The 27,954-nt window shown below is 50.1% G+C and overlaps 1 protein-coding gene across 6 annotated transcripts; it reads left to right on the plus strand.

The window, feature by feature from the left end:
• Positions 1-67: 67 nt before the first annotated feature.
• Positions 68-27,804, plus strand: KDM6B (lysine demethylase 6B). 6 transcript variants are annotated; one of them, XM_069104077.1, is made up of 24 exons: positions 68-204; positions 6,841-6,966; positions 13,605-13,702; positions 13,871-14,017; positions 14,095-14,260; positions 14,564-14,662; positions 15,001-15,220; positions 15,543-15,635; positions 15,763-15,921; positions 16,226-16,381; positions 16,680-17,009; positions 17,252-19,365; positions 20,130-20,256; positions 20,597-20,702; positions 21,568-21,773; positions 22,020-22,081; positions 22,268-22,339; positions 23,068-23,216; positions 24,856-24,970; positions 25,118-25,305; positions 25,389-25,530; positions 25,884-26,010; positions 26,114-26,284; positions 26,370-27,804. In XM_069104077.1, the coding sequence occupies exons 5-24, from the start codon at positions 14,127-14,129 to the stop codon at positions 26,391-26,393; spliced, it is 4,794 nt and encodes a 1,597-aa protein (XP_068960178.1). In that variant the 5' UTR covers positions 68-204; positions 6,841-6,966; positions 13,605-13,702; positions 13,871-14,017; positions 14,095-14,126; the 3' UTR covers positions 26,394-27,804. The 6 variants fall into 6 exon arrangements, with proteins under 6 accessions (XP_068960178.1, XP_068960175.1, XP_068960182.1 ...); XM_069104074.1 differs by having other exon boundaries at positions 14,122-14,260; XM_069104075.1 differs by lacking the exon at positions 68-204 and adding an exon at positions 3,924-3,994 and having other exon boundaries at positions 14,122-14,260.
• The last annotated feature ends 150 nt before the right edge of the window (positions 27,805-27,954 follow it).

The following is a 27,954-nucleotide window of genomic DNA, read 5'->3' on the forward strand; positions in this document are numbered from 1 at the left end:
GGAGCGCCGGGCATAGGGGCTCAGGCCGGGACCGGGATGGGGCTGGGGCGGGGCCGTGGGCGGGCAGGGGCGGGTGTTTGTATTGGAAAATCCAACTGCGCCACGGGGCGGAGCGGCCCCCCCAGCCCAGGCCGGGGTGGGGGGGGCCTCCCGACCCCCTGGGGGTCCTCGGGGAGCTGGAACACCTGGAACCCCCAGAACCAGGTAACGGGGAGCCTAGCGGGCGCCTGGAGAGCGGGAAACCGTTTCCACGCAGGGGGGCGGGGCGGACCGCACTGCCGGATCCCGGGAAGGGAACAGCGGGACTCCAGGCACCTGTACCCCTCGGGAGGTTACAGGCACGCACGGTATGTGTCCGGGTAGCGGCGCCGATCACCCAGGGTCCTGGGAAGCCGCACCCAGGAGGGGGCTCAGAAGTCGCTCAGTTCCCGGTGTTTGAGTGCGTGTCCTGGAGAGGGGGCGGGGCGCGGCCTCTGTGTGGTGGTTGAGGGGAGGTGGTCAAAGGGAAAAAGTCGTGGACTGGTCATGGTGTGTCGGTTGGAGTCTTTGGGGTATGATCGGGATGTGGTGATCCCCATCCCCTCCCCACCCCTCCTGTTCTAATCCAGCTCCTACATCTCGGCCTTCTCGCCCCAGCCAGCCCCATGCCGGGGGTAGAACCTCCCTAGTTCAGCCACCAGGGGGCGAGGGCGGCGCGTGCTCCTGTTTCTGGGAGGCGGGGCTGGCTGGCGGCGCGAGGCCGCCGCCTACTGGTCCCTGGGCTATTTGGATAGACACCAGCATGTGGGCTCTTGGTGCTCGGGGGACGGGACATCTTGTCAGTGCTAGCCCTCCTTAACAGTAAAAGGTGGGAGGGTGGAGGTGATGAAGTGGGTCAAGGGGGCATAGCGCCGTTCTCCACTTGTAACAACCAGGAGGGCTGTGTGCTGGGGCATGCGAAAGGCAGACTGTTTGCTAGAAAACAAGACCATTTTCCGGTCAAGGGTGGCTTGTGGTTTGGAGCTAGGAGAGAGAGTAGAGGCCAGGACCCGATAGAAAGAACCGAAGGCATGAAAACTGGGAGAAACTAACGTGCTCTTAAAGGTCTACGTGCCTGTTTTGGCTAGGAGGAGCAAACTACCCCTTCCGTGGGGGGGCGGGGCCACGGCGGGACTCCCGGCTCTGGACTGTGCTCACGTCTTACTCCTCCACTACGGCTTGCCTTGTTGCTACAGTAACTGGAGGCAGAGTCGGGAGCCGGATACTCGATCTATCCAAGCTGCCCAATCCGCTTAAGGACATGCTGGTGACGTCGCAGGCAGGCCGCCAATAGTGTAGAAGGGGGTTGCGGCATGACGATGGTGGGGGTGGGGAAGAAGGGATGGGGAAGAGAAAGAGCTGAGGGGGCTGGGGATTAGAGGGAACTCTGAGCAGCTGCTTGAGACCTGCACGTGCACTCCCACACGCTCACATCTTTCCCTCCCCCCACCCCCGCACGCGTCTGGTTACCCTCTAGCGCCTGCGCGGCGAGTTGACCGACCGATATCCCGGCCCTGATATGTGCCTTTGCAAACCTTTTGGGGCTTTTACTCTCGCTTCTGTCCCGCTTGATGCCCAAGATCTGGGCTTCCTAACAAACACTCCCTGGGGCTCTAGTTCGGAATGTCTTCTAGAGACTTTGGCTGCAAGTCAGTAATCTCTATTCTGAAATTGTCGAGATTGGGAGAAAGAACAGGCTAAGCTACCTGGGTTCCCACCCCAGCTGGCACCCTCCGATCCCAGGTGGTACTGGGTGGAGCTGTGGTTTCCTGCTCCATCTGTTAAGTAGGGAGTCTTGCTGCTATTCCTTCCTCTGGGCCTCAAGAAGCCTTGGCTTCCTTCCCTGGGGGCGATTAGAATCTCTCTGGTTTTCACTGGCAGAATCTGGAGTGGGGATGAGGTCTGAGGGAAAGGAAGCTGGAAAGTAGGACATACAGATTGGAAGCTGTGAGCTAGATTTCCTGTAGCCCACTTGGAAGGCAAGAACCTGTAAGAAAACTCAGTCCGGGTCTGTCCACCCCCTCCCCCCATCGTCTCTGCCTCTTCCTACAATCTTATTCCTTTGTATGAAATCTTTAGTTTGCTTTTTCCCCATAATTTTTATACTTCATTGTTTCTTTTTTTTAAATGCCTCTTCAAATAGTTGTCTTCCTGAATCTATGTCATTCTGTTTGTTTCCTGGTGTCTGTCCCTTTTCTTCTCTCTGCCTCTCTTGATTATATAACTCTCCCTCTTGCCTTGTCCTGATTTCAACTCTGGAGACTCCGCCCTGGAATGGAGGAGGAGGGGAGTGTTAGGATGCTGGGGACAGCCAGGACAGTGATGGGGCTGTGGAAATCCTTCACTGGTGGAAGAGACCCTATATGCACACAGCCAGACCCCTCATCCACGGCTTTTCGCTCCTCTACCTCTTATTTCTTGCCAGGGATGGATCTCCTGAAGGATTAGGGAGAAAATTCACCTTCTAAAGCGAGAAAACCTAGATCCTTCTGAGAAACAAGGGGAATTGAGGTGTAACTAGGAATGAAGCTTGTTTGGCCATGGCCCCCTAATTGGCTTCCCAGAATTCCTAAGTTATTTCTCCTGATGCTTGCTCACCCCCTTCTTCCCCCCTGTAGCTAGGGGTCAGAGGTTGGTGTCAGAGGTGGCCGAGATGACGTCATTAGTGCACGTGCCTGGGGGTGGTTGCTAGGCACTGTGGCCTCCTCCCCCACTCGGAGTCCAGTTGAGGTCCGTTGCCACCTCTTTCCCTTCCGTACCCTAGTGTCCTGCAGGTGGGAAATCCTGGACTGGATTTTTTTTTTGGGGGGGTGGAGTTAGGGTGTGGTGAGTGACCCCAGACTTGGTTCATCCATATGGGATGTGAAATTCCACCCCACTTACCTAGACTCTTTCCTCCCACGAGTCTGCCATTCCCCTCCTCTTTCCCCTTTCTGTTGCCTCCTGAGCAAGCGACGTGGGAGACAGCATGAGTTGTGTGTGGTGGTAGGACATTACTCCTTAAAAAAAGATAATTGTGGGGGTTACATACTCCACTTCCCCCCAGCACCTCCCCCAACAATCTCTATGGGAGTGGGTGGAGGAATAATGTATAAGACTCAAAACTCATGCCTTTAATTTTTGGGGGGCGGATCAGTTTACATTTTCACTTTTATGGGGAGGACTGAGAGGACTTTGACAGCTGGAGGTTGCTGTTGGGCAGGTATTTATTTGCATCCTGGGCTGAAAAATGGGGGAGGGGCAGGTTTAAAATTGGCTCTTGCCATTATTCTGGTGGACGGACCAGCTTCCCATTCTCCGGCAGCTTGGGAATTGGGGGGCGGGGTGGGAGGAGGGAGGTGGAGAGCTTGTGTTAATTTGGTGGTGATGGTAAGCTTCAACAACTCTAGTCTCTTCATTTGATAGGGGGTTTGGTTACAGTCTTACTGCTCCCCTTTTTTTTAGGCTTTTACTCTCTTGGGGAAGAAACAACTCGGGCTATTTCACTAAAAAGGGAAGGCAATTGTATGGTAGCTCAGTTTTTCAGGGGATCTCTCGCCCATGTTGTTTTCTAGAGCCTTTTAATTCTGCAAGGGGACTTCCTTCCATATTTTTTCATTAGGGGGAGGGGGGACGAGGAACGGGGACTGAAGGGTGTATAAAAGGTTGGGGTGGGTGGGTGGAGAGGGAACAGCTAAAGGGGCGTGGGGGGGCGGGTTGCTGAAGGAAGAGACCGGAAGGGAGGAGGAGGGAGCCTGGTGGGGAGGGAGGGAGAGGGGGGGGGAGGGGGAGGAGGAGGAGGTGGAGGGGCTGGGGGACGGAGGGAGTGGGAGGAGGAGGGAGGGAGGCAGAGGCCGCAAGAGCCGGGGACAGGCCCAGGAGGCAGAGGAGGGATCGTCTCCCCCGCCCCCCCCCCCCCCCCCCCCCCCCCCCTTCCGCTGCTCCCCCCCTCCCTACCCGGACTCGGGGGCACCGCCGGGGGACAGACACCCAGCAGGTAACCCCCGGCCCGGCTCCCCCAACCACCACCTATGGTTCCCATCGGATTCTTGCTTTATTTCTCTCTCCCCATTGACCCTTTTTCCCTCCCCCACCTTTTTCTGTCTCTCCTTCCCCACCCCCCCACTCCCACCCCCACCCCCAGTCTCTCCTTTTATCTCTCCATTTTGCCTGGTCTCTTGTCTGCCTCTGGTGTCTCTGTCTCTCCGTGTAAGACTCCCCCTTCTCTCCCCCTCCCCCCCATTGATCTTCTGGTGCTTAAACCTCCCCCTCCCCCACTTCACCTCTATCCGACTCGCGACCAGGTTCCTGGTCTCTTCTCCAGCTTCCTTCTACCAATATCTCCCTCCGACTCTAGGTTCTGCCGCCTTCACCTCTGATGTTCCCCCAGGTGTCCATCTGACCTCTCTGTGGAAGAAGCCTTTAGCCCTTTCCTCATTTTCCCCACTTCCCAGTCCCTACAACCCTGAACCCCCTTCTCCTGGCAGCCACTGGGGGAGGGGAGGGAACCGGAATTGGGGAGGGGGCATTTAAAGAGGGTGGATGGGAACTGTCTGTGGCTCTGGGGGCTGGTTCTCCGAAAGTCATGGACAGGGGGGGAGGGGGCTCTGTTAACATGAGTGTGTATGGGGGTTGTTACACTGTGATGTCCCTTTAAATAACCTGGGAATGGGAACAACCCCAAATGTCTAGGGTTAGGGTGGTGATTTAAAGAGGACAACATCAGTGTAGTTAGTCACTTCCACCTTTCATTGATTGAAGGGAACAGTGGTAGATACAGTAATCATGGTCCTAAGGGAGTCAGTCTAGGGTTGAAGGGGCGTTATTTTGGGGGACCTGGTGAAAGGGGATTGGCTAGCAAGGTAGAGAAGAAGAATGCTCTGGTAGAAACAGGGGCCTGAGGAGGGGCTGCCCCCCCCCCAAGCTCTGGCAGCCAGACCAGTCTAGTGGGGGGTGGTAGTTTGGGATTTCTTCCTGTACTCCATATCTTACTGTTGTATTCCCCTCATCTCAGGGACAGTGTAGGGTCCATGGTGATGGTCACTGGAAACTTGAATGGCATAGAGCAAGAGGTTGAGGGAAAAGAGCATAGAAAAAAGTGGAAGTCTGCTTCACTCCTGGGGGCACTACCTGGGGAAGTTAAAGGAGCCCCTTTCTTTCCCCTTTTGTTGTTCTGAGGCTAGGCACTGGAGAGCCCCAGTCCCTCCCCTTGTCTCCCCCCACCCATTCCCTGCTACCCCCATCCCCCAACCCAGCTGTTGGGCAGATGAATTACAGCTTCCAGCTCTGGGCCAGGGCTAATGAGGGATTAAGGTTGTGGTGCTGGAGTGGGGTAGAGGTTTGAGACTCTAGGACTTGGTATGCAAAGACTTGGGTTTGAATCTTGCCTTCCAACACTAGCTGTGTGATCATGGACAAATAGCTTAACCTCTCAGTGCCTCAGTTTCCTCATTTGTAAAAATGGGTATAATCCTATTTGTACTACCAACTTTACAGGCTTGAGGAAAAGTCCTTTGCAGATTTTGTGAATTATTATTTGCTGACCCTTCCCCTTCTCCTAGACCTTCATTTTGACTCCAACCTGACCCTTAGCTTTGCTTTCTTCCTTGTGTCCCCTTGCCTCTCTCAGGTGATGCTACCTACTTCCTAGTGGGAACCACCTGGACCCCTACAAACCCCCTTTATCTGCAAAGAAGTTTGCTGTCCAATTTCCCCAGCCCACTTATCATAGAGAGGACTATTGGTGGGTCAGGAATAACAACTCCTTAGGAAGGAGTGTCATCAGCAGCCACTGTGGTTTACAACAGATTGCATCATGGAGAGTGGGGGGGCCAGAGGCCTGGGTCTCTGGAGGAAGGAGCAAGAATGGGCAGGACATAGAGAGATAGGTTTCTAATAGGAGGAGTGTGGAGAACTGATCTTCTGAGACTTTGGGGTGCTGGTAAATGAAAAGGAGTCTTGAAGAAATTGAGATGGGACATGGCTTGAACATGATTCCTGGGAAGGGAATGAGTGTGTTGGAGGGATAGGACCCCTGATGAATCAGACACTTTGTAGAAGAGAGCCCTCTGTCACCTTTCCTGTTCATTTATTAGAGGAAGGAAGTGTTGGGGAAACAGCATATGACCTTGAAAGGGAATCCTTCACCCTTTGTTTTCCCCTCCTAATTTTTAAGCAGGTACCTATATAGGGCCAAAGAGGGCCCCTATATATACTGGGCTGGAAGGGGAGCCCTTGGCTCCTCCCCTTCTGGTCCCGTTCAGCCTGTCCAGCCACCTCTGCTTTAGCTGGGACCTGCCTGGCCTTGGGGGAAGAAGAAGGGAGGGGAGGGGGCAGAGTCCAGAGGGTGGAGTTGGCCATCTGGTTGCTAGATAAGACTGGGTGGAGGCAGTAGCTGGGGGAGGGGCAAAACCCTGGGACATCCCAGTTTAGGCTTCTTGGAGTGTGAAGTTAGGTTGATTAGAGGAGGATAGAATCCTGGGAAGGGCTCAGGATTGGAACTGGACCTAGATTTTCTCCAGTACTAGGTGTTATCTGAGGACATTATAGTCAGGCCCATGTTGTCACCCACCCACTCCCCTGTCAGCCACTATTCTTACTTGGGGAGGGATGTTAGACTGGATAAGCAGGCTGATCCTAGGAAATGGAAAGAGGCCCCACCAACCTAAGGCTGACCTGGTTGGGGGGAGGGGGTGTGAGCAGAGGAATGGCTTTTTCTAGTTGCTATGGAAACAGATTCTTCCTGTTCCTTCACCCCAGCTGGTTCTGTGGTTGGGGAAAGTGGACAAAGGGAGGCTTTCTGGTTGGGACTCTCCATTCCTAACACCCTTTTCTCTTCTACAGGTTCCCCCCCCCACAAAAAAAAAACCATGACAGCTCCATAGTGCCACCCATCCCTCCCCTGCCTGCTATATCCTATCTACAGGGGCACTGGTGCCAATGAGAGAGGGGTGTACCAAGCTCCAGTTGGTAAGTCCTACCCCTATGGGTCTCTTCTTCATATACGTATATATGTATTTGTTTATATGCCTGTGTATGTGCATTATCTCCATCCCTTAATTTAAAATTCTGCCACTCTCCCTCAGGTTGATATAATCTGGAGTCCACCTGCCTATGATGGCTTCCACTATACAAAACATGAATGGTTCAGTCTTTTTGGTTTATTGTTTCCCTCTCTCCTCTCTTAAGAGGTTCACTTGATGTATATATGCTTCCTAGCATGCCTCCTAAGCTGATTCAGCCTACTTTCATAGACATTGGATAACCCCTCACATCTACTTTCCTTGAATGGTATGGTTTAATTTCCATTCTGCTAAAGCTGGCAAAATGGATGGTATATGGGAGATATCATGAAAGATGGAGGTGCATGGGAGGGGAGCATATTAACCCTTTTGCTATCTCCAGTTATTGCTGGATAACTTTGACTTTGGGTGGGGAGAGGACTGAATAGAGTTTGTAAGGAGGTAGGTACAGGTACATTTAGGGTAGACAAGGAGGGGGATAACAAGATTCTTGCTGTGAGTAACATACTGTTATTAGGACAACTCCAGGAATATATCCTTAGATTCTTATTTATCCTTGTCTTCTCTTCTTTAAGAGCTCCCTTCTCCACCCTACTCCTAGAACTTCCTCAGCCAAGGCTTTCCTGATTAATCCCTACTATCAACCATCTTCCTTACTCTCTTAACTCTGTCTTGAGGCTTTATTTTATTGTCTCTGCTTCTCTCTTCCCAGTTATTACATTATAATACTTAAAAACCAGCTCCTAGTCTTCTGTTTTCCCTCAGGAGGAGGAAGGAGGGAAAGACATCATGTCTAGCTCTGTTTGATAACTGTACCTGCTTCATCTCCAAGGCTACCCACTACCAAAGTTTCTCAGCTCACAATCAAATTCTGCATCAGATCCTTAACCACAATCACCTTCCTGTTCTGTAGGAGTGAAGGAAAGCTGAGGGCTGACACAAGGGTCGTGAAATCCAACCAGTGTTTTGAAAGCATATACTGTAGGCTCTATAGTATTGCGGTAGCCGTGGGGATAAAGACAAGAATGAAAAGAGCTTCTGCTCTTACAGAGCTTACATTCTACTGACACAATAAGGTGGAGTGAAACATAGGGGACAGACAGATCCAGTGAATTATGATATTCAGGCAGTTTAGAGGTTAAGTGGTCTAACCCCCTCATTTTAGGGTCATGCAAGTAGTAAGGTTTGCAGAGTCCAAAGCCATTCTTTCCAGTTACCATAGCAGCTTGAGGGAGGTAGAGCTAAAATAGAAGGAATGGACCTAGTAAGCTATGGAGGACAGTGGTTGGGGCCTAACTGCACTGAAGTTAGGGATGGGAAAGAGGAGTAGAGACTTGAGTTGAGTTTTAGAGTGTAGAGATATAGAGTAGGGCTAAATTGACATCCTGAATTAAAATATTCTAAGGCAACAAGCCTTCTGCAATTCATATAAGGTATCATCATTTATATACAGGCTAGAAATGAGGAGAATAGGCAGTCCATGTCAGATGCATACTTTGCCTTGCATACAAAGATAAGCGTACCCCTAAGGCAAATTGACGTGCAAATGGATTTGAGATGAGAGTACAACAAAAGAAGTCAGATTTGTGCAGATTGAAGGAAAAGGTGAGAGCATATACAGAACAGGACAGGCAGAGACAATCTCACAAACAAGGGGGAAAGAAGGAGTGCTGAATAGAAAACAAATGTGTTTAGGAAGTCTTGACTCCTAGCATAGCACCTGACATATGCAGGTGCACATAGAAACAGAGACAGACAGTGTTAGAAATGGGCCAACACAGATACCAGTCAGATAGAGTCAGAGACATACTGTGCCACCCACAGCTTGCCTGGGCCAGCACTTGGTCACAGTCTTATACTCAGATTCAGTCACTCAGGTTACCCCTCCCCCTACATCATGCAGGGGTGGGGCAGACTGGAAAGGGAATCCTGGTGACCAGCCCTTTAAATAAATCCTAGTCTGGTTGGGTTGAGTCACAGAAGAGCCCCAAGGGGCCATTCCTATACCCCCCCCCCCCACTCCATCCAGTCTTCCTCCTTTCCCACCCCACCCCCAGGCATAATGCTTAACCCCTGCCACCCATGCTATGTTTTAACTTGGCAATGTGGGACAATGAGGGGCTGAGAAATTATGAAAACAAATCAGGATGGATGGGACAGGTGGCCTGACATTGGGTACTTTGGTGAGTTTTTATACTTGCTTACATGTGTATGTATATATCATCCTATAAAACCTTGTCTTTATAGGGTTCTGTTTCTACTTGTCGGGGTGCTGAATGAGTTTGTGTGTATGTGTGCCCTGGGTAATGAGTGTGTATGTGTGTACACCCTGTGGGGCTGTTAGTCTTATAGTATTGGGGACTCTCTCAATCTGCATAAATAGAGTGGTAGAGGTTATGTTAGCATGTCTGATATGTCTCCATTCGGGGAGGGGGGAGTTAAAGTATTAAAGTCCAGTGCCCGGATGGAGGGGTGGAGCCAGCTAGGCTGGGAAAACCCGGATGAAGAGGGCAGGGCCTAAGCTAGGAAAGAATTAACCCTTTGAGAGGTGCCCCTTTGTGACTTTCTCCTGACTTGGTCTGGAGTCTCCTGACTGCTAGGGTGCCCAACAAAGAGATAAGTGTTTTTATCCCTAAAAGATAGGCCTTATACCTTATGATGTTCAGGTGACCATAGGTTTTAGAAGAATGTTAGTTCTGTTAGTTCTTACCAAACTGAAGTATATACCTGTTGGACCTATGGCTCGAGGAGCTACCTAGCTAAGTTCTAACCCAGTTGGCTGCAAAATAAATTATATTCTAAGCCATAGACACTCTAGAAGAACTTGTACTGACTTGTAGAGAGGGACTGTAGCCTTCATCAAAGTCATTAAGGTATTGAAGTAGTAACAGGGCTCTCTCCCAAAATTCAGCAAACATTTATTAAAGGACCTACTCTGTGTGCTAGGCATCGACATTACAAACAACAACAAAAAAAGTTTACGTCCCCTCTGGGAAAAATTATACTATATGCAAAGTAATAGAGAGCAACTAGCACCTAAGGGCTCAGGGCAGATATCAGGAAATGTCTTAGAATGTGTTAGAAGGAGCTAGAACATGGGCCTGTTTTTTTGAAGGAGGTTAGGGATTTTCCTAGGTGGAGATCTGAAGGGAGGACATTTCAGACCCAGGGAATTGCTTTTGCTAACAGGCTAAGCCTGTGGATATGTGGAAGGAAGTAATGAAATAAGAATGGGAAATAATTTAAAGGCCATTGTGAGAATTTTGTATTTTATCTTAGCAGGAAGATATTTGAGTGGTACAATAATATGGTCAGACCTGTATTTTTAGGAAGGTTATTTGGCCACTGTATCTAGATTACAGGTGAGACTGAAAGTAGTAAGGCCAATTAGAAGACTTGAAATAGTCTAGACAAAAGGTGTTGAGGACCTGAACTAGACTGGTCACTGAATGTGGAACTAAGGGGGGATAGATGTGAGATACTTTTCAGAGGTAGAATTAAGAAGATGGGACAACTGTTTGATTATGGGGAGAGATACAAGACTCCAAGATATACTGCACTTGGATAATAAGAAGTAGGGAAGACATTTCTTTGTCCCAAAGTAGAAAATAGGGGTGAAAGTATATTGTTGAGGCACAGTTATATGCTTTTGTGAAGGAAATGGCTTGGGTGTATATATCAGCTAGCCTAGCAGGTGAGTGGGAGGGATTTTCTGTGAGGAGTAAGAGAAGGGGATTTTCCATGGTGCTAAGTTGTGAGAGAGTGTGTAGGCAGAGAGGTTGTGTCTGTCTCTGACTTTGTGTATGTGTGTCTGTGGGGAGATGTGGGGGCTGAGTCAGTGGGAATGTGGAGGAGGCTTTCTTAGTGACTCAGACTCCCCCCACCCTAAGTTTGAATCAGACATAGCAGGGAGGGTATCTGAAGAGAGAAAGAAATGGAGAACAGGGCCCCTGAGTCCCAGTAAAAGAATAGGAATCAAGGTTGGGGTCAAGAGGAGGAGCTGGAATGTGTGACCTGAGTCTATAGGGCTGAATTTCTGAGAGGAGTAAGCAGTGTGGGAGTATGAGAGAGAGATGACTGGTGAAACATGTTGCCTATTAGGGCAGAGCTGAGTCAGGCCTCAGTGGGAAAGGGGAAGTGACTGAGGAGAAGTGTCATCATCAGAAAAGGGGAAGCTACATTTCCTGGTAGCTGGCATAGCATTTCTAAGTCCCACTTCCCAGGCAGGGGCTCTGGTTCCCTTTCCTTGGTTCTCTAACTCTTGGGACTCCCCCAGTGGCTAGCTCAAGTGTATGTAGCAGATGGGAGAGAAAGTAGGAGAGAAAGTTAGCAGTTTCTGTTTATTCAAGGAAGGAGGAGCCTCAGAAAGAGGCTATATAATACTTTGCATATGTTTAGTTAGCTCTTTAACATAAATCCTTTTGCATATATCAGCTTCAGTGAGCTAATTCATTTTTTGGGTTGTAGTTATAGTAGCTTACATTTATATAATAGAAACTAGAACTGGAAGGGAGCCTTAAGAGGCAGTCTAATCTGATCCTTTCATATAAGTTAAGGAAAGTGAGGGCTTTTAAGGTTTCCAGACATTATCACATTTGAGCCTCATGGTCACTTTGGAACGAAGGTATTATTATACTCATATTACAGATGAGGAAACTGGGGCTCAGAGAGGTTAAGGGATTTGCCCTGGGTCACATCGCAAGTGGGACTCAGAGGTGGGATTTGACCCTAAGTCTTTCTGACTCTATCTACTGGGCCAGGGCTGAGCATCCACTTAGATTTAGAAAAGAAGATGTGAGTGTGGTCTCAGCTGATAAATAAAACGTGAGTCTCACCCTTCTTCTAATTAAGTCTGCTCTTCCTTCAGGCTGCCTTTCTCTGTAGAGATGAAGGTTCTTGCCTTCTCTGTGTGTGGGGAGGAGGAGGCTGAATTCACCAGAAGTCCCTGCTGGTCTCTGGACTGGGTTGGAAATTTCCCTGCTGTGCGGGCATATGCATAAAGATGAACTTTCCAGCCGCCCCCAGACCTTTGCCCTGAACTCTCCCACAGCTTCCTGCCCAGCAATAACTAGTTCACTCTGCCCCTTTCCTTCCCTTCGGTGACTCCTGCCTTTGAAGGAGGTGATGAGACAAGACCGGAAAGGTCTGGAGGCGGGGAGCCTGGACGGGTGATGCCCACTCCCCCCCCCCCCCCCCCCCCCCCCCCACCCCCGCCGCCTGCCCGCCCGTGCCCAGTGGTTGTTGCTTGGGAGATCCAAGTAAGACTGCTCGGATTTAAAGGAGGAAGTAAAATAAGCCCTCGGCTTCTTTAAGGAAGTGGGCGGGTATGAGTGAGAGGAGGAGGATGATGTCACCGAATACCGGCCCACCCTCTGCACCCCCCTTTTTTTCTCCCCCCCCCACCCCTTCCGCTGCGCAAGTAGCCACGTCACGGGCAACCCCCGAAATCCCCCCCTCCCCTCGTGTTGGGGGGTGGGGGCCACGTGGGCCGTGGGGAGCTTGTGGACCATACTGGGGAAGGGCACAGAGGATATTCGAGCTGTGAAAGAGGGGCCACGCGGGACCTGGGTGCGTGACTATACTAGGATGGGGATTAGAAAGCAGATTTGGAGGATAGGGGTAAGATCAGTGCTCATGAGGGGGAATACTGGGCAGAAAAGAAAAGATTTAGGAAGTCAGGTCAGTTAAGGGATTATTGCAAAGGAGTCAGGAGGCAAGAGACTATAAGGAGTTTATAAATAGGCTGTGGGGATCGGAATGGGACAGACGGTTTTGGGGATTGAAGAGGGAGATTTAGAGAATGACTGTTCACCCTCTATAGTGTTGCTAGCTCATATGATGGGAAGGAAAAGGTTAAGAGGTTGGTTGTCAGTGGGCATAGGATTAGGGTTATCTCCGGAGGAGTGGATTTTTGGGTGATTAGAAAGCTCTGTCTTTAGGGCTGCTTTTGAAAAGGATCTGAAGGTTTAGTTATTAAGGTGAGAACATCTGGGAACCTGAGTTTTAATTATAGTTGTGTACAGTCTTTGAAAGTCTGGGGCTCAGGCTGTTGCTACTCTGGGAGTGATGCTGGGGGCAGGTTGTTTTTGTTGGAGGTTGAGTTTTCTCGGTTTTTGTCTGGTAGCCGGCTGCTCTCGGTTTGGGTGGGTAGGTGGGTGGAGGGGACAGTGGGGCGAGGGGGGAGTGGCTTGTGCTGTCAGTGCCATTACTTTCAAGGTCTGCTCCGCTATGTTATTGTGTTTGTGTTTCTCTTTTCTGAGGATATAATTGGTTTGCCCCGATCTCTTTGCCTTACCTGCTCTAGTGTATCCGCCTGTCGGAATAAGAGTACAGGGGGCCATAAAGGAATCCTGGGGAGTTCAGGATAAGGATAGAGACACTTGTGGGTGTTGAATGGTAGGGACCCTTTGGTGGGAGAAACAGGGTCATGTAGGGGTCACCATACACTTCCCCCCCAGCTAATCTTGTCGGACTAGCTTCCCTGCTCTTCTCCTTCCTCACCCCCCCTTCTACTTTGACCCAAACCCCATTGGCTGCAATGTTTGCCCCCTACCAAGCTAACCTCTTTCCATTGGTCCCTGGCAGGCTGTTACTGAGGCAGACAGACAACCAAGGCGATGATTGGCTCTCAGGGGAGGGAATGCGCCCCGTGATTGGATAGATTCCTGGAGTCAGAGAACTCTGTAAGTAGGGAGGCGGAGGAAGGGAGGGAGGAAGGAGGGGCTTGGGGCAGCAGTCTGTTCTTACTGCCCCTGCTCCCTAATATGATGAGCTCTTCCTCTTCTTTTCTCTTCCCTTGCTCCTCCTCTCTCTCCCCCTTTCTTTCTTGTCTTCCCCCCCCTTCTCTACAGAGTTACCTAGGACAAACCCCAAGAACACACGGAAGGCTCTAATTGCAGAGGCAAAAGCTAGAACACTGCCTCTAAGGAGCTTCAGCTAGCTGGCAAGGGTGGGGGGCCAGCTTGATCTTAGGGGCTCCCGGGGCCACCACTGACCTGGTGAGTGAGTGCTAATTAGGTTGAGTTTGGGTGTGTATGGGATGTTCCTAGACCAATGAGAATATGTGTAGCTTTAGATAGAAATCTATTTTCCTCCTCCCTAGGCTGGATGCATCGGGCAGTGGACCCTCCGGGGGCCCGAGCTACACGGGAACCCTTCACCCTTGGAGGCCTGAGCTGTGCTGGCACCTGGAGTTCTTGTCCTCCCCATCCTCCTCCCCGGGCATGGCTGCCAGGGGGCAGGTGAGAGAAGCTTGAGACTCTTTTCTTCCCACTCTTTATTCAGTTTTCCCTACCCTAGACTTGTTGACTTTCTTCCCCCTTCCATTTTCTTTTTGTCATAGCTCTTTGCCTCATTTCTCCCACTCCTGAACCTGTGTTTTAGTTTTTAAAAAATTCTTTTTTTGGCTGGAATCCTCTTCCTCACTAAAATTTTTTCTATCCTTGATGAGCCTCAGTTGTTACTTGACCTCTTTTTTTCTTTCCCAAAAAAGGGACACCCCAGTCACCCCATCCCCCAACCTTTGACTTATGTGACCCCACCAGGTGTTCTGCCAGCATTGGGCAGCCCCAACTCCCAGCTCACCTGCCCCTGGCCCATGGCAGTAGTATTGGGTACCCCAGCAAGTCCTATTACCCCCCTGGGTAAGTGTAGAAGGGAGTAAGTTTTAGAGAATGGAGCCTGTTCTTTGGAAGGAGGTGGAGGGTTGGAATGTGTGCTAATGTGTCAATTCCCAGAAGGGAGTGAGGTGGGAAGTATTAGGGAAGGAAAATGCTTATTCATTTAAAAATAATTTGGAAAAAAGGGGGAGCTGAAAAGGGAGAGATGAGATTCTGGAAGGGAGAGGAAGTTGCTGGATAAGAAAAGGACAAACTTGGATTTAGAGAGAAGATTGAAGTTTAAAGAGGAGAAAGTGACTGCCCAACATAACTGGATTTAGCCCAGCTCTATAGTGACACTTATATTCTCTTCGTTACTCAAGGACTCCCAATCCTCGACCCCTGCATGGGAAGCTGGAATCCCTACATGGATGGGTTCAGGCCTTGCTTCGAGACCCAGCGCAGCCAGGGCTGTGGGAACAATTGGGGCAGCTTTATGAATCAGAGCAAGATGGCGAGGAGGCCATGCGGTGTTATCACAGTGCAGCCCGATATGGGGGTGGCTATGCGGAACTAGGGCTCCGTATTGGCCGACTTCAGCAGGTGAGGGTTTTGTGGAGCCCAGGAGAAATGGGCAGAGGGCAAGAATAGGGATACAGAGGAAATGTGGGGTTCAAGGAGGGACAACTGCATTTGGAACTCTGTCCAGCTTGGAGGCAGGGAGTGGGATTATGTTGGGAAAGTTTTTCTTCATTGCTTGAGAGGTCTGGGTTGTCTGGTTTTGGGGTCTAAAGAAGTGGACAGGAGAGGAGTTAGCACAGAAGTCACAAAGAGGTGTTGGAGGGGTGTTGTGAAGGGAAGTTCTTGACTTTATGGTTCTGCCTTCTTGGTCTCCTCCCATTCTCTGGTTTCCTTTTGTGATTAGGCCCAGATCTGGAACTTTCACACAGGTTCTTCTCAGCATCGGGCCAAGGTTCTGCCTCCCCTTGAGCAAGTGTGGAACCTTCTACACCTTGAGGTAGGACAAAGAGAAAGACTTGTTTAGGGAATGAATAGGATCTGGCAGAATGTGGAGTGGAGATAAGCAAAACAGACCCCATTATACAGTATTTTGGGTGAAAGATCTTCTTTTCCCCTTTTCCTAGCACAAGCGAAGTTATGGGACAAAACGTGGGGGTCCCCCAGTGAAACGAGCAGCAGAAACTCCTGTGGTACAGCCTGTGCCCCCAGTGGCTCCTCCTGGCCCTGCTGACGAGAGCCTTAGTCCTGGAGGCAAACGTAGGAGGGGCTGTGGCCCTGATCAGGTATTGGCACCTTAATGTTAAGAAAGACTACAGAGCAGGGCAGTTAGGTGGTGCAGTGAATAGAGCACTGGCCCTGGAGTCAGGAGGACCTGAGTTCAAATCAGGCCTCAGGTACAACACAAAAGCTAGCTCTGTGACCTTGGGCAAATCACTTAACCCCAATTGCCCTCCAAAAAGCAAAAATAAAATAAAAAAAGAAAGACTACAGAAATACAGCCCAGAGTACTACAGGGCTTTAGGATTAAGGAGGAAGTCTCTGGGCTGGATCCTTAAATCCCCTGATTTTCCTTCCTATTCTCTTCAGACTGGTCCTCCTCCAGGGTTACCACCACTGCCTCCTCCGCTGCCAGGCCTAGCTACAAGTCCCCCCTTCCAGCTATCCAAGCCAGGGCTATGGAGCCCACTGCATGGAGAAGCCTGGGGTACTGAGTGCAAGGGCTCTGCCCCTCCAGAACGTCAGGTAATCTATCTGTTCACCATCCTGATTCACTGCTCGGTCTCAGTAGCTTTAGAGTTCTGTCAGACCTTGGTCTTGGAGGCTACACTCTGTATGGTTTCTCACTTTCACTTAGTTCAGTCTGAATTTTATGAACTTTAGCATCTCACCATTTCTGGATCTCCTTTGAGTTTCTGTACTAGGTCCCTGACAACACATGATGCTCTTATCTGTTCCTTTTCTTGCTTAGTGGCTCCAATCATGACTTTATTCCTGCCTAAATTGTGTCTCCTCACAAGTTGTGCTTTTTTACTCTCAACAGGAGCAGCGGCACTCAGTTCCCCTCCCATTTCCATACCCAACCCCTTCCTATGCTTCGCATCCCCCTGGCCACCGGTCAGTCCCTACGGCCCCTTTGGGCCCCCATCCCCCAGGAGCAGAGAGCCATGGCTGCCCACCTGTCCCCCACTCCCCTGGAAGTGACCTTAGAGAGAGCAGAGTTCAGAGGTCGCGGATGGACTCCAGCGTTTCACCAGCAGCAACCACCGCCTGCGTGCCTTATGCCCCTTCCCGGCCCCCTGGCATCCCCGGCACCACTACCACCAGCAGCAGCAGTACCGGCCTCCGGGGCACAGAACAGAGCCCAGGCCTTGTGAGTGACTCAAGAGAAGGGAAATGGAACCTGGGAGAGGGGAGTGAATGTAAAGAAAATAGAAAAAGAAGATAGAGCATTTTCATTTTTAGGAAGCTGGTGATATAAGAACTGTGAGATATAAGAAAGTGAGGGGAGATGTTCAGAGCAGGAAAATCAGGCAGGAGATAGAGCAGAGAGCTCTGGGAGTTTCTGAGAGATAGGAGCTGGTTCTCTATCCCCCTCCCATTCTCTTTCTGCAGGGCTCTGACTGTTATCAAACTCCAGGGCTAGAGGCCACTTCCCACCAGAGCCGCCTGGGGCCATCGGCACATAGCAGTCGGAAATCTTTCCCCCCTGCCCCCACCGCCGCTGCCCCACCCCTGCCTCTCCCACCGGGCCCCCCCCTCTTGCCCGGCCCCACCACCACCCCACCACCCTGCCCCCGTCTTCTCCACCCAGCACCCCCATCCTCGTGGTTGGAGGGCCCTGCCTGCCAAGCAGGCAGAGGGGCTGGAGCTATGGGTCGGGAAGAAGGGGATCCTTTGGAGGAGCTCCTCTTTGGAGCGAAGGGCCCTTGCCCCACTCCACCTCCCCTACCTCCTCCTCCACTACCACTCCCTCTCCCCCACCACGAGGGCTTCTTGGGGACTCTGTCACCCCATTTCCCCGTGGGCACTCAGGATTCGCACACCAACCCCACCACCCCCACCACCATCACCACCAGCAACAGCAACAGCAGCCAAGTGGGGCCTGTGCCCTTCCCTCCTCCCCCATTCCTTTCCCGGGGCCTAGATACCCATCCCCCAAGCCCTTCCCTGAGTCCTCCAGCCCCTCCTGTCACTCCTTTACCACTCCCAGTTCCCCAAGCGACCACCCCACCCTGCCACCAAAATACCTCAGGAAGCTTCAGGCGCCCGGAGAGCCCCCGGCCCAGGGTCTCCTTCCCAAAGACCACAGAGATGGGGCGGGGGCCACCTCCTGGGCCCCTGAGCAATGCCCAGCAGCCCCAACCCCCTGGAGGTGGTGGGGAGCTTCCCAGCCAGGGCCCTCGACTGTTCGACTTTCCTTCAACGCCCCTGGAGGACCAATTTGAGGAGCCAGCAGAGTTTAAGATCCTGCCTGATGGGCTGGCCAACATCATGAAGATGTTAGATGAATCTATCCAGAAGGAGGAAGAGCAGCAGCAGCAGCAGCGAGAGGCCAGTGGGGGAGCTCCACCACCCCTGAAGGAGCCCTTTGCCCCACTGCAGCCCTCTTTCCCCCACAAGGAAGAGAAGACGCCACCACCAGCGTTGCCCCCCCCTCCACCGCTAGCAAAATTCCCCCCGCCCCTTCAGTCGCTGCCACCACCACCACCACCACCACCATCAACACAAACCAGTCCAGCCACTTTGCTGAAATCTCTGGCCAGTGTGCTCGATGGGCAGAAATACTCTTACCAGGGGGCTGGGGCAGGGGTTGCCCAGGCTGTGCCCTCTCCCTCTCAGTATTCTCCCCCACCCCCATCAGGTGCTATCCCTACCCCACCTGCAACGGCAGCCACGAACCTCCTGTGCCCCCTGCAGTTGCAGGTCTCTTCATCATCTCAATTTTCTACCTCAAGTGGGCCCTGGGCCCAGGAGCAAGGAGGGGGTGAGGAGCCATCGGGGCCTCCCCCAGCCCAGTCACTTCCACCACCACCACGGCTAGGGGTTGTACTCCCCCCACCCCGCTCTGAGTCAGAGGTACTAGAAGAGATCAGTCGGGCTTGTGAGACACTGGTGGAAAGGGTGGGCAAGGGCACAGGGGAGCCAGTGGAAAGTGGAGGGGAGCGACCTTCTCTACCACGGCCCAAGGAAGAAAGTGGTGCTGGGCCTGGGAGTGGCAAGAGAAAGGAGAAGGAACATCGGCGGCACCGGAGAGCATGCAAGGACGGTGGACGTCGACATCGAGAGGGTAAGGCACACAAGGAGAAGAACCGACAGGTGCTAGGAAACCTGGACCTGCAAAGCAAGGAGATCCAAGGGCGGGAGAAAGCCAAACCTGAGGCTGGTGGGGCTACCAAAGTCAAGCTGCCTACTCCTGTGCCTCCTGCTACAACTGCTCCCCCTCCACTCCCACCCTCTCCTGCCCCTACACCAGCATCAGCCACTGGGGGTGATACACGGCATAAAGCCCGGGAAGAGACTCCAGGTCCACCCAGTGTGAGTCCAGCTGACATGCTGAAGCTCCGGTCCCTGAGTGAGGGACCCCCCAAGGAGCTAAAGATTCGGCTTATCAAGGTAGAGAGTGGTGACAAGGAGACATTCATGGCCTCTGAGGTAGAAGAACGGCGACTGAGTATGGCTGACCTTACCATTGGGCACTGTGCGGCTGATGTGGTACGGGCCAGCAAGTAAGTCACTCCCTGGCCCCATCTTTTAGAGAAGGAGCAGAGTAACCTCTTGTGTTGCTGATTAGCCATGGGAGAGGGAGGAGACAGGTTTTCTTTGCATCGAGGTACTGAGGTTAGGTTTCAGCAAGAAGATTCTCTGCCTTTCTGCGCTAGGATAAGCCTTTGTTAATGTTGAGGAAACAAAAGGGATAACTAGTGGCCCATTTAGGCTGTACCGGGTACTTAAATCTGTCTCAAGTCATTTGGAACAGGCAAGATCTGTCCAGCTCACTCAGATGTGTCACCAACTCTGATGCTTTAGAGACAACCTTACATCCCTAAAATGATGCACTGAGAGATCAGGAGGTCATGAAATGATGCACAGAAGCAGTCCCATATAAGATGTACAGATTTGCAAACCGACATGAAATTGTAATAACTTAAACATTGAAGAGTGCTTGTTTCAAAACAGCTCATGTATTATTACTCCATTATACAGATGAGGAAACAAAGGCTCAGGTGACTTGCCCATTCTCACAGTGACAAAGTTTCAGAGCTGAACTGCATTGGCAGTTCCCTAGCTACCAGGTTCTTCTCACTTTTCTCACTCTGTGGTACTAATTGGTTTTGGTTTGCAATAGATCCACTTATGCTGTCATCCTCAGCATGTTAATTAAGATTGGGGTCTCTTCTTCAATAACTACACCCCAAGTGGCCAGACAGATGCTTCTGTAACTGTGGGTTCACCTCTTCACCACACCACTTTTTTGCTCATCTTTCTACAGGAATGCAAAAGTGAAGGGGAAATTTCGAGAGTCCTATCTATCACCTACCCAATCTGTAAAGCCTCAGATCAACTCTGAAGAAAAGCTGCCAAGGGAAAAACTCAACCCCCCCACACCCAGCATCTACGTATGTTCTTCTCTTTTTCTGTGCCTATGGAATGAAAAGTATAGAGAGGGGTTTACACTTAAGATTAGGTCTAAAGGGATGGCTCTTAATTCCAGGAATTGCAAGGGCTCCGTAGTTCTTTACTGTCTCTTGTTGAAGGTAACAGAAGAGGGACAATACCTTTCAGAGGGTGATGGAGAGAAGGTGGGCTTTAGCTGGGCTTCAGTATTGTGAATGGGAAGTTTGCCTTGGTATGGTAGGGGTATATAGAGTTTAAATTTAAGGGATCCCTGTTTGGTGCTTCCTGTGAACAGCGACAGGGTAGTGATTCTCCTCATTATTTCCCCCCTCCTGTCTTCAGCTGGAGAGCAAACGGGACGCCTTCTCCCCAGTGCTGCTTCAGTTCTGCACAGATCCTAGGAACCCCATCACGGTGATCCGGGGCCTGGCTGGCTCCCTTCGGCTCAGTGAGTCCTCTTGGCAGGGAGCTAGGCTAGACTAAGGGAGGGAAAGAAAAAGGGAAGAGTCTCAGGGTTTTTGAAGAAGTTGGGGATCTTACTCTCAATGTACATCTGAGCTGAGTTTGCTGGTGCCTTAGATGGGGGCCGTTGGTGTGGATGAGCTTGCCTAAGCTGTAGTTGTTGAGCCAGGACTTTTTTTGCATGGGTGTGGTTATGCATTCCATTCAATTGGCAATCAGGTTTTTTGTCATCCCTGTCTGTCCAAGTAGCTTAAAAGTGAAAAAGGCAACTCTGTTTCTGCAGGCAACTAATAATGGTTAGTTTTCCTTAATTATCAGAGATGAGTTGAGTACAGATTATAGAAGTCCCTAAGGGTACAAAAATATTTTGGATGTATCACTACCAAATTTTTCACCAGGGTTTCTCACAAGAACCATAGTCTGATCTTTTATCTTTTACTTTTCTGCTCATTGAGAAACACTAGTATATTAGAGAGCTAAGCCAGCTTTGGAATCAGGGAGACCTGGGTTTAAATGTTACCTCTGAGAGTATATTGCCTGTGTACTCCTGGGCAATCACTTAATTTTTCAGTGCTCCGTGTAATTTTTTGGTGGTAAGTTGGAACATTCTCCATGAAATCAGAAGAAAAACAAAACCACACTATATTTTATATGGACTGTTACATCTTAGACATGGAATAGGAGTGGGGGTGGGGATGGATTTAGTCACTGAGAGCTCTACTTTTTGCCTTTCTTGGTGCCTCTTGGGTCTGCCCATTTTCATATGGGAGAGGCCATGGGGGTCTGTTACTCATTGTGTTGCTACTACTCCCTCATCATCTTGATTTCCTCCCTATTCCTTCCCTGTGCAGATTTGGGCCTGTTTTCCACAAAGACCCTAGTGGAGGCAAGTGGTGAACATGCTGTGGAGGTAAGGACCCAGGTGCAGCAGCCATCAGATGAGAACTGGGACCTCTCAGGCACACGACAGATCTGGCCCTGTGAGAGTAGTCGTTCTCACACTACAATTGCCAAGTATGCACAGTACCAAGCCTCCTCCTTCCAGGAATCTTTACAGGTAAGAGATGAACCTGGAGGAAGGAAGAGAGATATGGGGGAGGGGCAGAGGAGAATAAAGAGGGTGGGTCCAGAAGAGGATGGGAGGTGGAGAGTGAGCCTGAAATGAGACAAAAGAAAAATTAAGTTTTGGGCTTGGTAGCTGGGATTGAACGTTGAATTTGAGGGGTCAGGAACAAGTTGGAGGCTGGGATTTAGGGAGTGCCTGATCTGAGCTTTATTGCCATCCTTGGGGGGTGGGGAGCAGGAGGAAAAAGAGAGTGAAGATGAGACAGAGGAGCCGGACAGCACCACTGAGACACCTGCCAGGTACTGACAAACTTCTTTATTGATCTTGGACAAAAATAAACCCAGTTATATTTTATAGGGACTCTCATTTAATACTTAGAATTGCTCTGGAAGATAGGGCTTACATTTTTTTCCTCCCTCTTTCTTCCCTTATCCTTCACATTAATCTGTATTTATCCCCCTTTCTTCCCACCTCCTTTGCACTAGCAACAACCCGGATCAAAAAACTCATCACATCATCAAATTTGGCACCAACATTGATCTGTCCGATGCTAAGCGGTGAGTAGGAATGTGGTTGGAGAGTGGTACTGATAGGTTTCAAAGACAGGTTAGAAATAGCCTTGCCTTTGCCATAATACTTCTAACAGACCAAAGTGTTTGCATTTGAAGGAAGGTAATTTTAAAAAAATCTAAATACTGTTAGAGGCAAAGACTGTTAGAGTCCTTGACATGTTATTCTTTCTGGATCCTCTCTTTCTCAGACCTTGGGCAACGCAGTGAGTTGGGGATCAATGTCACGTGGCTTCTTCATAGACCTTCCTATCTTGAGAATATAATTTTGTGGGCCAAGAACCTCTGAATTTTCCTTCTTCCCTTCCTCCTCTTTCTCTCCTCCCCCCCACTCTCTGTCTTTCTCTTTCCCTCTCTCCCTCTCTCCCTTTCTCCTTTTCTAGTAAAGCTTTAAACTATACTAAAATACTTGGAACATGTTTTATATGAGTAGAGCATTATGCTTCCTAAAACTGACCATCCAGAGTTTCTCATGAAAGTCACAGTGCAATAGGATTGTAAGCCACAAATAGATGACTGTAATATATAATATTATATGCTAAGTCAGTATTTGAGAGTTATAAAACAAAAGTACTATAAGTCTGAAAGGTAGGTTAAGGCTAGATGTGGAGGCCCTTAAACACTTAAGTCTTTTGGAGTCTGACACTGCTGGCCCAACATTACAAAGAATTCTTTCTGGGACTTATCTAGGGTCTCTTCCTCTTGTGTGACCCTAGGTGGAAGCCCCAGTTGCAAGAGTTGCTGAAGCTGCCTGCCTTCATGCGGGTCACATCAACAGGAAATATGCTGAGCCATGTGGGCCATACAATCCTGGGCATGAACACAGTCCAGTTGTACATGAAGGTTCCGGGCAGTCGAACACCAGGTAACCTGGTCTGGGGAGGTCCAAATTCAGAGCCATTATTCTCTGTGGGGTTGGCTAAGATCTTCAGAGCATTTGAAGCAGAAAAGTGAAGGGCCCTCAGAGCCTGTCTAGTCCAGTTTGTGAACAAAAAATGCCTCATCTGACATACTTTCTAGCTTTTACTGCAAGAAGACCTCAGGTTAGGGGAAAACATTTCTTCCCATGGCTAGCAGTTTCCTTTTTGGATAGCTCTAATGATCAGAAGCTCTTCCTGATAGTCCTACAGTCGCTTTATTTTAAAATGTCCTCGGGGTGGCTAGGTAGTGTAGTGAATAAAGCATTGACCCTGGAGTCAGGAGGACCTGAGTTCAAGTCCGGCCTCGGACACCTGACACTTACTAGCTGTGTGACCTTGGTCAAGTCACTTAGCCTCAATTGCCCTACCTTCCCTTTCCAAAAAAAATAAAATGGCCTCATATTGCTTGCTATACTTTATTGGGCCAAGCAAATTAAGTTTAATGCCTTTTCCCCATGGTAGCACTTCAGCGGCTTGAAGACAGCTAAAATGAGCATGGCATGAACTTTCAGACTTGTCAATATTCTTTGCAAAGCGTGATTCCTATAAATGAAGGCAGTCTCCAGACATGATCTGCCTGGGGAAGAGTCCAAGGAACTAGAGCCAGCCCTGAGCCCTTGGTCTGGCACTGTTCTGCCATTTCATGTTGCTGATTGGTATTGCACTTGTGGTCAACTGGAGGCAGGGGTCAGCCTGTCATGGAAAGAGGTCTAGACACAGAATGACCTCTGCTTGAATCTTGCCTCAGGTACTTGGGGCAAGTACCTGGCAACATCACTGAGTATTTTGTGGCCCTTGTTTCCTCATGAGGGGACTGAACTCAGTGAATTTGGGAGGCCCTTTCTAACTCTAAATTTTGATTTGATGAACTAAAATAAAATCCCCAGATAGTTTTCAGTTAATTTGTCCTCTAGCCATGGATTCCCCATTTTGTGCTTATGTAATCAATTTTTTTTTAATCTCAAGTGACTTTACATGTTTCCATATTGAATTAAATCTCATTAGAATCACCTCATTTGTTCTATGCTGTTAATAGATATTTTTGGATCCTTCTTCTTGTCATCCAGAATATTCACTTCTCCTGTTAGTTTGGTGGCATGTGAATTTGATAAACATACCATCTATGCTTTTATCCCAGTTGTGGGAAAGGCAGTGATGAGAAAGGCACCTCCAGGGTGAGGAATGGGATCATTGGGGCCATCATGCCACTACTGGGAGTTATGGCCTGCCCTAATAGCATTGGGGGGGGAGGGAGAGGGGGGAGGAGGGTCACTGAAGAGATGAAGCTCCAGGAATGGACCAAATATGTGCAAAAATTAAGGGTTGTAAAGGAGCCTTCATGATCTGGGGGAAGTAATTGGACCTCCCAGGGCTGCTTTCTCTGTAAAATGAGGAGTTTGAATGAAGTTCTTTCCAAGCCGCTTTCCAGCTCTAAATATGAGAATTTCATAGCCTCTTGACTTAGTATCCATAATGATCAAATAGAAATAAGGAGCCTTGCTCCTGTGAGGCGTGAAGGAGGCTGTACCTTTGCCCTGGCTCACAGCTGGCAGGGTGACTGTTGTCCTATGCTGCCCCCTAAAGGCCACCAGGAAAACAACAATTTCTGCTCTGTCAACATCAACATTGGTCCTGGAGACTGTGAATGGTTTGCGGTTCATGAGCACTACTGGGAGACCATCAGTGCCTTCTGTGACAGGTGTAGTATGGGGCCGGAGAGCCTACTCCTTTATTCCCCTCTCCCTCCTTTGGCCTTCTTTCCCTCTTTCTCTCAGCTTTTTCTGCCCTACCTTTTCCAGCCATGGAATGGACCTCTTTTCCTCAAACATTTTTTGTGTTCCTGCAGGCACGGAGTGGACTACCTGACAGGCTCATGGTGGCCAATCTTGGATGACCTCTATGCCTCCAACATTCCTGTGTACCGCTTTGTTCAGCGGCCTGGGGACCTGGTGTGGATTAATGCAGGCACTGTGCACTGGGTGCAGGCCACAGGCTGGTGCAACAACATTGCCTGGAATGTGGGACCTCTCACAGGTGAGAGCTGGGGGGCCAGGGAGCTGAAGAACTGGAGTTCAGTGAGCCCGGCTCCCTGGGTCACCCCCTTCCGCTTCCCCTAGCCTATCAGTACCAGCTGGCCTTGGAGCGCTATGAATGGAATGAGGTGAAGAATGTCAAATCCATTGTGCCCATGATCCATGTGTCCTGGAATGTTGCCCGCACTGTGAAAGTCAGTGATCCGGACCTGTTCAAGATGATCAAGTGAGGAGGGGACAGATTTGCTGTGATGGGGATCTGGTGCTTGGCTGTACCTTATTTATTTGCTGGGCCATCAAAGAGATGTAGTTCTCACTGTGTGCCAGAACCCTCAGGGGCATATGTGGGTAAATCAAATGCTGTTGCTGTGCTCAGGTAGTTTAATTGACCTTCTGTGTGGTAAGCATTATCAAAGAGGCCAAGGCCACAGTGACATGGAGAATTCTAAAGAGAGCAACTGGAATGCATCAGAGAAGGAAGATTTCATGTAGGAGTTTGCACTGGAGATGGGCTTTGAAGGAAGAAAAGGACTTGTTTCTATGCTTCCTGTCACCCTACCTGTGCCTCCTACTCCCTAGATTCTGTCTGCTGCAGTCCATGAAGCATTGCCAGGTACAGCGGGAGAGTCTGGTAAGGGCTGGAAAGAAGATTGCTTACCAGGGCCGAGTGAAGGATGAGCCTGCTTATTACTGCAATGAGTGTGATGTGAGTAGATCCCTCTTCTCTCCTCCATCCCCCTCTCTGTCATCTCTCTGAACTCTTTGTGGCTACTGTCACGTCACATCTCCCTACTTCCCTGCACACACAGGTGGAGGTGTTCAACATCCTGTTTGTGACAAGTGAGAATGGGAGCCGAAACACATACCTGGTGCACTGCGAGAGCTGTGCTCGGAGGCGTAGCGGAGGCCTACAGGGAGTTGTAGTGCTAGAGCAGTACAGGACAGAGGAGCTGGCCCAGGCCTATGACGCCTTTACCTTGGTGGGTACCCAGGGCAGGAGCCTCCCAAGAAATCTCCTGCCCTTTCCTCACTAACACATGCTGCTTCATCTTTGTTTTACTACAGGCTGGATCCAGCAACTCCCGATGAGGCAGGACACCCCTTTCTAGGGCTGAGAAAATGTCACAGCCTAGTTTCTGCCATCACAGCACAGCCCATACCCCACACCCTGGGGGTTGGGGTAGGGGCCTTCCCAGGGAGAGGGAGGAGCCAGAGCCTGGAGAGGGAGGGGGCAGGGCTGAACCCCTCTCCCACAGGCAGCTCCCCCTCCCTTACTTAATTTATTCAGAAAAGGTTTGGGGGGGGTCTTTTTTGTTTTTGTTTTGTTTTTTGTTAAAAAAATATGAGGGAAAAAAGAATTCTAAAAAAAGATAGGGGTGGAGGCCAGAGGATTCTCCTCATCAGTCCCACCCCTCCACCCAGCCTTGGCCAGACCCCTGCTTTCCCCCACCAACATTGGCCTTTGTAGTAACAGATAAAAGGAGTACTGGGGCTCTGGGGAGGATGATGGTGGAGGGGTCAGATACGGGTTCCGATTCCCTCTCTCCTGGGGTGGGGGATGTGCAGGGCAGAGTGGGTGAGGTTTTTAACAAGATTCTTTGTATGGGCTTTATCCCCATCCCACATCTTCTAGGGTTTCCCTTTTGTACTTTGGTTGCTCCCTGTGACCCACCCTAGCCATGCGTGTCTGTCTCTTCTATTTGTTCACTTGGTTATGATTTATATTTTCTATTTTCATTTTTAATTTATAACAGTCCTGCTCTCTATTTATTCAGTTTTGGGGAAACAGGATCTTCCCCTTATCCCCTTTCTTACCACCTTCAGTGCCATCCTCCCTCTTCCTGGGCAGTGGGTTTTAGTAGACTGCTCTCTGCCCCACTTTTCCTCTGTGTTCCCATCTCCCTGTGTCCATTTCTGCCCCCTTTATGTCCAGCTATTCCACTGTGTCTCTTTCCCAATGCTCCATCTTCCCCTAGGCTCTGGCCTTATTATCATGGTGCTCAAACCCCATCCTCCTCCCTGACCAATCCCAGATTCCTGCACTTTCTTGGGCCAGACCCCTCCCTGCTCCCACCCCCCCTTCCTTCCCTGGACCTTCAAGAGGGCAAGTGAGTGGCTCCTGTACTGTAGGAGTAGGTGTGGAAACAAAAATGTATTATTGTACATGTAACGGACAAGATGGAGGAAAAGGAAGACCTCTGGGCCATACCCCCTCTGGCACCAGTTTTCAAAACATGAACTTTAAAATGAAACAGCCTGGGGGAGTGAAGGTGATGATCTCTGTGCGATTGTCTTATCTGGAATTTTGTTTTAGTTTTGTTGGCTGTTTCTTTTTTTCTCCTCTGGCTGAGGGGGGCCCTCCCACCCCTCCTTGCCCCCCCCTCACTGCACTGCTGCTCTGCCCCAGGGCAGAGGCCTCTATCCCCCACCCCGTACTTTTGGTGAATTTGTGTGAAAATATTAATATTAAAAATAAATGCAGAAAAAACCGTTTTGATAATGGGATTGTGTTAGTTTACAATCTAAATGGGCGAATGGGATGGGGTGGGAGTTGGGGTCTATTCTAGTCTAGCAGGAATGTAGTGAATGGGAGAGGCATGGCAGGAACAGATTGGGGTGGGGGGTGGGGGAGGAAATCTGGATGGAGTCG

Source organism: Petaurus breviceps, unplaced genomic scaffold (genome assembly GCF_028583685.1).
Source record: "Petaurus breviceps papuanus isolate PSGF00001 unplaced genomic scaffold, PetGlider_PUasm1.0 673, whole genome shotgun sequence".
Lineage (NCBI taxonomy): Eukaryota > Metazoa > Chordata > Mammalia > Diprotodontia > Petauridae > Petaurus > Petaurus breviceps.

Bases quoted from the DNA above. Each gene is read 5' to 3' on its own strand.
- KDM6B (XM_069104077.1), top strand. From the start codon at position 14,127: ATGCATCGGGCAGTGGACCCTCCGGGGGCCCGAGCTACACGGGAACCC. The intron at 14,261-14,563 runs GTGAGAGAAGCT...TGACCCCACCAG, and splicing joins GCATGGCTGCCAGGGGGCAG to GTGTTCTGCCAGCATTGGGC. The intron at 20,703-21,567 runs GTGAGTCCTCTT...TTCCCTGTGCAG, and splicing joins GGCTGGCTCCCTTCGGCTCA to ATTTGGGCCTGTTTTCCACA.